The sequence below is a fragment of the Triticum aestivum genome, chromosome 2D (genome assembly GCF_018294505.1).
Source record: "Triticum aestivum cultivar Chinese Spring chromosome 2D, IWGSC CS RefSeq v2.1, whole genome shotgun sequence".
Classification (NCBI taxonomy): Eukaryota; Viridiplantae; Streptophyta; class Magnoliopsida; order Poales; family Poaceae; genus Triticum; species Triticum aestivum.
Genome location: NC_057799.1, coordinates 582828252 through 582837028, shown reverse-complemented (window position 1 = coordinate 582837028; position 8777 = coordinate 582828252). Strand labels below are relative to the sequence as shown.

At 44.1% G+C, this 8777-nt stretch overlaps 1 protein-coding gene across 1 annotated transcript; it reads right to left on the bottom strand.

Annotated features, from left to right (window-relative positions):
* Positions 1 to 4908: 4908 nt before the first annotated feature.
* On the bottom strand, positions 4909 to 6766 carry LOC123050156 (cyclin-P1-1). Its single transcript, XM_044472989.1, has 2 exons — positions 6262 to 6766; positions 4909 to 5504 (listed from the first exon to the last, which is right to left on the bottom strand). Exons 1-2 carry the CDS (start codon positions 6642 to 6644, stop codon positions 5153 to 5155), a joined length of 735 nt encoding a protein of 244 aa, XP_044328924.1. The 5' UTR covers positions 6645 to 6766; the 3' UTR covers positions 4909 to 5152.
* Positions 6767 to 8777: the final 2011 nt, after the last annotated feature.

Below are 8777 nucleotides of genomic sequence, written 5' to 3'. Positions count from 1 at the left end.
TAATATTTACAAAATAAATCACAACAAATTGTATCGGCCGTGACGGGCCGCCTGTCGCGCGAGGGCGCCGGGTTAGAGAAGTGGCCGAGCGGTCGTGCCGCTGTCAGAGTAGAGGTGCGGGGTCGACAGCGACGGTGGGCGATGCAAACCAATCATAGATGAGAAACCAAAAAGAAAACGCCGATCAAAGCAACTGGCAAGAGAGAGAAAAATTAGAATCAAAGGATCGGGAAAAAGACTCTCTAGGACAGCCGGTCAACATGACCGGTGGACGAACCCTAGGTACGGGTTGCGCGGCCCCCGGCGGCGGTCATGGAGGCCGACCGCCCCGGGGGCGGCGGGCGACGTCTAGGGTTGGATCGGTTAGGCTGATACCATGTTAGAGCATCTCTAGTAGACCCCTCAAAACACACGGACCCGCAAAATCCCGGCGACTATACGGGCTCGACCCATTTTTTTGGCAGAGGCGGACATCTTCGAGCGGGCAATCATGGCGCGTAGCGCGCGGGAGGAGGAGGAGGAGGAGGAGCAACGCCAACCATCCCTTGTGAACCTCGACGACATCCTCCTCGAGCAGGGGCTCGTGAAGGAGGAGTTCGTCGACAACCACGACGCACGACGCCGCGAGAAGAAGGCGCAGGACGACATCTGCGTCGACCTCGTCCCCAGCGACGACGACTGAGGATGTCCGCCGCCGCAGCGTCGCCACCGCACCCGAATGGCTCCGGTGAGCCAATTTTGGCTATAGAGTTATGCTGGCCGCCTATCCACCTAGCTATTTAGTGTAATTTAGTGTATGTATGAACTATGTATGGTGAGCAAGAACTATGAACTCGTTCTATTTCTCACACGAAGTCTTCAATTCAAAATTTACAGTTCCATTTAAGGTTTCTGTTCTTTCGCGGAGGTTTTCGGCCCATATCCGAGGCAACGAGCGAACTATAAACTGAGTTTACAGGTCCGCGTTTTGAGGGGTCTGCTAGAGATGCTCTTAGAAAAGAATAGAGAGATTGATGAAATTCATGTTTATTACTTGACCCTCGTGGGCATATATATAGAAGTACAATGATCTACTTAAAATAGAAGACAAGATAGAATAATATACTACGCTATCCTATCTTTCTTTTTTTTCATACTACGCTATCCTATATTTCCTAATAATCAATATACTCAACTGATTGAGCAGACAAAGTAATCTACCATCGATGACCAGTAGCATAGATGGCCAAAAGCTCGTAGCATAGATAGAGAAACCAGCCACGACACCTAACGGCACCGCCCTGGGACAAAAATCGCCGCCCGCCGCACCGCCGCCAAGGCGTCGGCTGGTGGCCGACCTGCCAACCCTAATCGCGCTGGAGATTGCCTGTCTCATGGAGAAAACGTTTCATCAGGAGAACGAAAAGGGATAGTGTCTTGTTCGTGGACTGATTGTTGTTGTTATTGCACAAATCAAAAATAAAAGACAGAAAAAGCACACATAAAAATAAGTTGTTCACGCAGGCCAGATCTGGGCTTCTGGATAAAAACTACTAAAATACTCCCTCTATCTCAAAATAAGTGTCTTGAGCTTAGTACAAATTTATACTAGAGTTAGTACAAAGTTGAGACATTTATTTTGAGACGGAGGGAGTAGCTCACAACATTTCCACCCTCCTGCGTAGCACACCCACGTGGTTGTTCTAACAAACAAAAAAGGCACACGTGCATGTGCGCGCACGAGCCAAAGTGAACATGTGCATGAAAAAACTTCTTCCCAATACTATTTCATTGGTTTTGTGTATATCTCATTTAGAAAACAGTAAAATTGAAAAACATGCTCATGTATTGCATGAAGAAAAATGTTCGTGTGTGTGTGCGTGTGTGTGCGTGTATTCATTCATGCAATTTTAAAAAGTATTCCTGTATTTTAAAAAAGTTTCGGCGTGCTTTTACAATATAGGATTTAACCTTTTGCAAATAATGCACGATGAACATTTTCAAAATACATTTTTGAGATACGCGGCAAACATTTTCCACAAAGTACAAAATAAACTTTCTAATATACATGGCTAACATTTTTCAGAATGAGGTGAATATTTTTTTTGAAAATACATGAGGAATGCATGATAAACACTTATAAAAATGCTGTGAGCATTTCATAGATACACCATGAACTTATCAATACAGTGAACATTTTGAAAATACAGCTAACATCTTTCAAAACGTGATGAACATTTTTTAAATAAGTTATGTAATTTTTCAAAACACGATGAACAATTTTTAGAAATATAAACATTTTTAAGTAAGCGTTAAACAAAAAAATGAGAATCAGAAGAAAAAAACTAAAAACAAAATGAATATATGGAAAGAAATATTGGGGCAAGTTACGTGTTGGGATGGATATGTAGCTAGGTCGGAGCATAAAAGTGAATCATAATCGAACACGTTACGGATCCAGGATGGACAAACAAGTTGCACACATTTGAATTGTGGAGCACTCGTGCGAAAGCAATGTACTTCGTCTTAAAAACAACTCCAAATTGTACAAATATTTAAAAATACAAAGGTGCTGCTACGCGTCGGTCAGTGGATCTTATTAAAAGGTATGTCGCCTCATGAGACGTCAGATCTGGCGGATTGAGCGGCGAGCGTCACCCTCTACCATTGCAACAAAGGTCGTTTAGCGGTAATTTTTTGCAACACGGGTCATGTTGCATTTTTTTTTTTGCAAAACATAGGTCAGGTTGGAAATTTATTTTTGCAACAGATGCCTTGTTACAGTTTTTTGTGCAATGGAAGTCATGTTACATTTTTTGCAATAGAGATCTTGTTACAGTTTTTTTTTAACAGAGGCCTTGTTGTAATTTAATTATTTTTGTAACAAAGGTCTTGTTGCAGTCTTTTTTTGCAACAGATCCGTTGTTGCAGAAAGGAGAGATCATGGGGGGCTGGTTCACCACGCCACCTGGGACGCATGGCGTGCAACTAAGATGGTGGACGCAAGCTTGTTAATCCGCCGGCTAAACCATATTGTGTCCCCTATATTATAGAGTTAGATAGATGAGACTTAAATAATTCCCATCTTATTCTAAAAAAACTATTTCCCATCTCTATGAGAATTAGTAAATCCAAATAATGTTTAAGCAAGTAGGTACTTTATGTGTGTGGAAGTGTGTAAGTTCTCACTCACCTTAGTATTTTGTAACTCCATCATGCATCATGCTTTTGTTCATCCCACCATAAGGACTAGTGTATCCATTTTCATAGTTCCTAAATGTTCTTTTTTTTAACACCAACTTATATTAATTAACCAACCACACCAGTACACTCATTCGATACAATATTCACCACACAGGGCGGTACATCATTTACAAGAATACCATCTACTCTATTGTTAAAGCTATACTTAGCGATTAAATGAGCCACCATATTGGCCATGCGACTAATCTTTGACAATTGAAGATTGTTGATCAACTTCGAGATACTCAACGCTTCCATCTTCAGGTCACGCATAGCAGACCTGTCATAGTCCCCCGATGCAAGAGTTGCTACCACAAAAGTGCAGTCAGTCTCTAAAATTATAGGATTATGAAGAGAAATACCTATGTAGAGACCGGCAATGCAAGCTCTAAGCTCCGGTTCCTCCACGCTTTGACAGGCACCAATGAAATCCCACGACGAAACAATAACTTCCCCTTCCTCGTCCCTGACCACCACCCCCACACTGGCTTCTCTAATGAACTCCACGAAGCTAGCATCGACATTAATCTTCAACCAACCTGCAGGAGAATTTTTTAGTTCTGCATAGATCAACTTGTGGGATATAACTGGCGATTTTTTTGACAAGATTGACTTATCCTTCTTCTGACTTTGCACGGGTTTAGATTCTTGCAAAACACACAACATGTCTTTGGTGTTGTCGTCCTCACATTGGAAATTTGGTCGTGTGGGAAGAATGATCTAGTGCCCCATATATACTCAAGAAAGAACCCCACTACCCTAAAAAAAGTACCCCACTAGGAAAATTAAGTTGTTAAATTTCTAATATTGTATTTAATTTTAATAAAACTAGCCGAGTGACCCGCCCATTTGCGCGGCTAGATTTTTATAAAATTCAGTGGCATTGAGTTCCCTAACCCATCTTGTAAATTCATTTGGCTTTCATGATTATCTCCAACATCCTTTTGCAATTTTCTTTTATTCACTTAATGTCTATCTATTCTCAAATAATTTGTTTAAAATTTTCCACTAAGAGTATACATTGATGACTTGTATCTATGCCATCTACTTAAATCATTCTCTTAATAGAGTGCACTCCTCTAGTCGTGTCTCTATATGTTCTCCCTTGCCGGAAGGAAATTACGTTCCTCATTCTCCTTCATCCATGTATCTCTTGTATCTTTTATTATGGATGGAAATTTAAATACGAAAAATGCGTCCCTTTTTTGTCTTTCTTTTTTTTCAATTTAGAAAATATTTAAGTTGTTGGCTGTTCAAAATTGCTTCAAAAATTTTGCAAAATTTTATGAGGCTTACTTGGATTATTCATATTCGAATAAATTGTTTAATATCTTATTTGAGATACTTGTAGTTCAAATCTAAATTATATTCAGCCATAAGTCCATTTAATACACAAATAGTAAAAACTGTTTCAAAACAATACTTAAATTTGAAAATAACACTATAATGTAATATGTTCCATGTATATAAAATCGGAGTGTTCTGGATAATTTTTTAAGGGTGGGCGAACTGAACTGACTGTAGCACACTAACACAAACACACATACAAATGGAAAAAAGGACAACACTTAACAAAAAAGGAGGCAATGCTTGCATGCAAGGTTCTTGGCATTCAAGTTTAAACAGGTACAGTACCGCCGGATTTAACTCCAATCTGGGTGTAAGTTTTTACACCTGTATTTATTTTACAGGTGTAAATTACCGGTCACATCTTGATTTCTGCCTGGAATTAAAACGACGGGAGGAGGTCTGTATTGTAAACCGGGTAGAAACGAGCTGAAACGCTAGTGTATCGAACTTGACTTGTAGAGTGAGACCTGTGCTCGATATGGTTTCCATTCACCGTCCATACACATCGAATCCGAGCAGTACGTATACAGTTAGTTAATGTGCACATAGATCGCTGTACGTGGCCTAGCCCAGAAGCTACCTAGGAGTACCGCGACGGTGCCTGCGACGACGAGTGCCGCCGCCCGCCGTTCGCCGCCGGCGCCTGCTGGCTCCAGTCGTACCGCAAGACGCCTTCCGGCAGCCGGGTGATCCGGTCGTCGTCATGGCCCTCCTCGCCGCCGTCGACCCTCGAGGGCTCCTGATCCGGCTTGTTGGACGTGTCGCGGTGGTCGTCGGCCTGCTGCTTGTGGAGGTGCGCGCGGTAGAGGTCGTAGAGACGGCGGCTGAGCATGACCTCGAAGTCGAGCACGCCGAGGAGCTCCAGCTCCAGCTTGTTCATCTCCGCGTTGCTCACTCCGCCCACGCGCGCGAAGAAGGCGTTGTCGTGGTGGCTGCACGCACCGCACATGTATCCGCATGTCAGGCAAGATCCAACAGGGTTCAGTTAATCAGTTTACTTATTAATTTTCACCATGGAACATGCGCGAATGTGTAAAAGAGCGCCGATCGAGCAAAATGTGAATTGGACATTCATCCTGATCAACGTCAGGCGACAATCACGCAGGATATCTCCGTGATCTGTCTGATCAAGACGTTGTGTATTTATGCAGGTGCCTGTCATGTAGTACTGTACTTTGACAAGTCTAAACTTTTGTTTGACGACGACATAATTAAATACGGCCGACAGATCATGCATGAAGCGCTACATACATAGCCAGTGTACGTGCTACACCTACCAGTCGTTATACTTGAGTGTGTGGTAGCACCTAACCGACTGATGTGACAAGGATTAACTGATCGAGCACAGGCAAAATCGTACACGCCCTTTCCCTTTCTTCCACTTGAATGAAAGTGCCTCACCGCCATACAAAGTACCACTAGTATTCTCCATTGCCGTCTCCAGATTTTGATCTATTTATCGTGGCCATGTTTTTCCAAAGTTAGTTGTGGTCATGGTTGGTCTGGATCCCTAGCTCTGCCCCTCGGTCGTACGGCACTATCTTAGTAGCTAGTACATCATTAGTACGTGATGGTTATGCTTCTTTGGCTGTTCTTGTCTAGCTTGACAGCAATGGTGATAAGAGCTCCTACTCTGTTATTGCTTGGGTCGTCGAGTAGCATGGAAGGAAGAAGAGAAAGAAAACTTACAAGTCGTCGAGGACCTTAGAGGCGACGAGGAGGCAGGCAAGAAGCAGCCGGTGCACGTTCTTGGACGCGACGGCGGCCGCCGGGCGGCGGTGCGCGGCCCGGTCCACGTACGCGTAGGCCACCACGTAGCACTCGGGTTCCAGCGCCGCGTACCGGTGCACCCGCTCCAGGTACTGCGCCACGCCGATCCGCGGCGGCCCCGTGCCCTCGAACGCCACCATCCCGGTGATCCCCTCGCCGCTGCTCTGCTCCGCGTCCAGCAGCAGCAGCGCGTCGTTCCGCGCCACGAGCCGCTCCACGGCGCGCGCCACCATGCCCAGCTCCGGAGGCGGCGGGGTCGGCGGGGAGGAGAGCCCGCCCGCTGCCACGGCGACGTCGCCCATGTCGTCGGCACGTCGCTCGGTGCTCTCGCCTGCCTCGTGCTGGGTGGGTGGGTGCGTCTGCCGGCTGCCGGTTCGCTTGGCGGTGGTTTAGCCGCGGGTGTGGGCGCGGCTGACTGGTGCAGCTTTCTCACGATGTCGGCCTCCCGAAGCTGGGTGGAGCGGATATGGTGGGGTCGCGCGCGGGCACAATTCTTTCCCGTTTCGATTCGATCCCGACCGGAGAAAATACTTCCTTCATTTCTTTCCCTTCCCATTTTAGGCATGTCTTACAAGTTCTCTTGCTCCCTCCCACTGGCTGGGTTAGGGCGGTAGCCGGTGCAAACTTAAGAAACCCTCCCTCCGGAATTATTGGGCCCATGAGCCGAAACGGGAAGACCACGAAAAACGCATAGGAGAATTGAAATAAATCTCTTAGCTAATCGCCGCTATTAATTAGGCCTATAAACTAACCTGTGCATGCAATGGCTACTGCATGATCCAATCAAGGAGACCCATGCGCTAGCTTCCATGGAGAGACGAGGGAATAAAGTGACGTGCTTAAATGCAGCAGCCTAATTGTTTTTTTTTTTTGATAAACTATGCAGCAGCCTAGTTTTTTTTTTAGGTGTAACTAGGGTTTTATTCATCAATCAAAACTGACGGAATACAAATAATATCTGGTGTGTTCCCTAGCCACACATGTCGGCCAATAGGGAGCGTCGAGGCTGCCTTTGCCAAGGCATGAGCCTCATAATTCACCTCCCTATTCTCAAAACGAAAGCTAACTTTAACAAAGTCTAAAGTTCTAACTTTAATCTCATCAATAACACAAGCATAAGAAGATGATTGCTCTCGTGTACAGCCTGATTTTTGGGCATGGCACTATGACCGTCGGGGAATATTCACAGTCAAATCAGCATATAGGATGATAAGTGGAATCAAACACCAACGTGAGGACTGGCTGGAGCATAGACCGAGCCACTCAAATACTGCAGCTGAAAGCAGATTCTGGTCTCAACTCTGGAAAGTAAAAGTTCCATCAAAGGTCAAGGTTTTTGTTTGGAGATTAGCACAAATGTCTCTGCCTACTGGATCAGTCCGCCATGAGCGCAACATGGCCACGTCCCCTGTTTGGTTTATGCGAGGAGGAATATGACTCATGGCGGCACTCTTTGTTTGAGTGCAGGATGGCTCGGTGCGTGTGGGCGCTGGGTGATGAGGAAACACTGGAACATTTGATTTCCAACAGAAGTGATGGCACACGGCTATGGCTATTCTGGCTTTTTGAAACAATGAATCAGCAGGATCTTGCTAGAGTTTTAATCACCATGTGGGCAATATGGTGGGCACGGAGAAGGGCGATCCATGATAATGAATTCCAGAGCCCATTATCTACTATGTGCTTTGTTAACAGGTACCTACAGGACCTTGAAATAGCATCAAAGTGTAACTCCACTACACATGCTAGCGTGCAGCAGCCTAGTAAACATGGTACAAGTTTTGGTGGCTCTTGGACCCAATAAACCCGAATGGAGGGAGTAACACCAAGAAAATTCTGAATGATTTTTTAAAAATTGAATAATGTTTCATAATCCAACATTTTTTTAACAACTTGAACACATTTTGAAAAAAAATCATTTTTCATAAAAGCATGAAAATATTTCAAAAAATTTGAATAATATTTTATACAAGCATAACATTTCAATTTTTTAAGGAGATATGTTAGTTTAAAATATTAAGAAATTTTTTTGCGAGCAACGTTTTGAACACTTTTAAAGAAATATGAGGAGCGTGCAAACTTTAGAACTAACATTTTGAACAATTTTTTGAACACTTCCTTTCTTTTAGCTTCTTATGTGGCTAATGTAACTTTACGAATTTTTAGGAAAACAAATTCGTGTGTTTAAAACCGTCTTTTGTTCTATTTTATTCTGGCATTTTTCAGGAAAACAAATTCGTGTGTTTAAAACATGGTCTAGTTTTCGACATTCTCGAGACCACCCTAATTTTTGCTAGCAGATGGGCATGCGCATGGTAGGCATCCATGCTAGGTTTGGACGATTCCAACACCTTATGCAAGTTGCGTGACGTCTGGCCATTTATCGGTCATTTTCACCGAGAAAACTACAGAAAATGCAAAAACTGCCGAAAAAC

Bases quoted from the DNA above. Each gene is read 5' to 3' on its own strand.
- LOC123050156 (XM_044472989.1), bottom strand. From the start codon at position 6,644: ATGGGCGACGTCGCCGTGGCAGCGGGCGGGCTCTCCTCCCCGCCGACC. The intron at 5,505-6,261 runs GTAAGTTTTCTT...CGGTGCGTGCAG, and splicing joins TCTAAGGTCCTCGACGACTT to CCACCACGACAACGCCTTCT.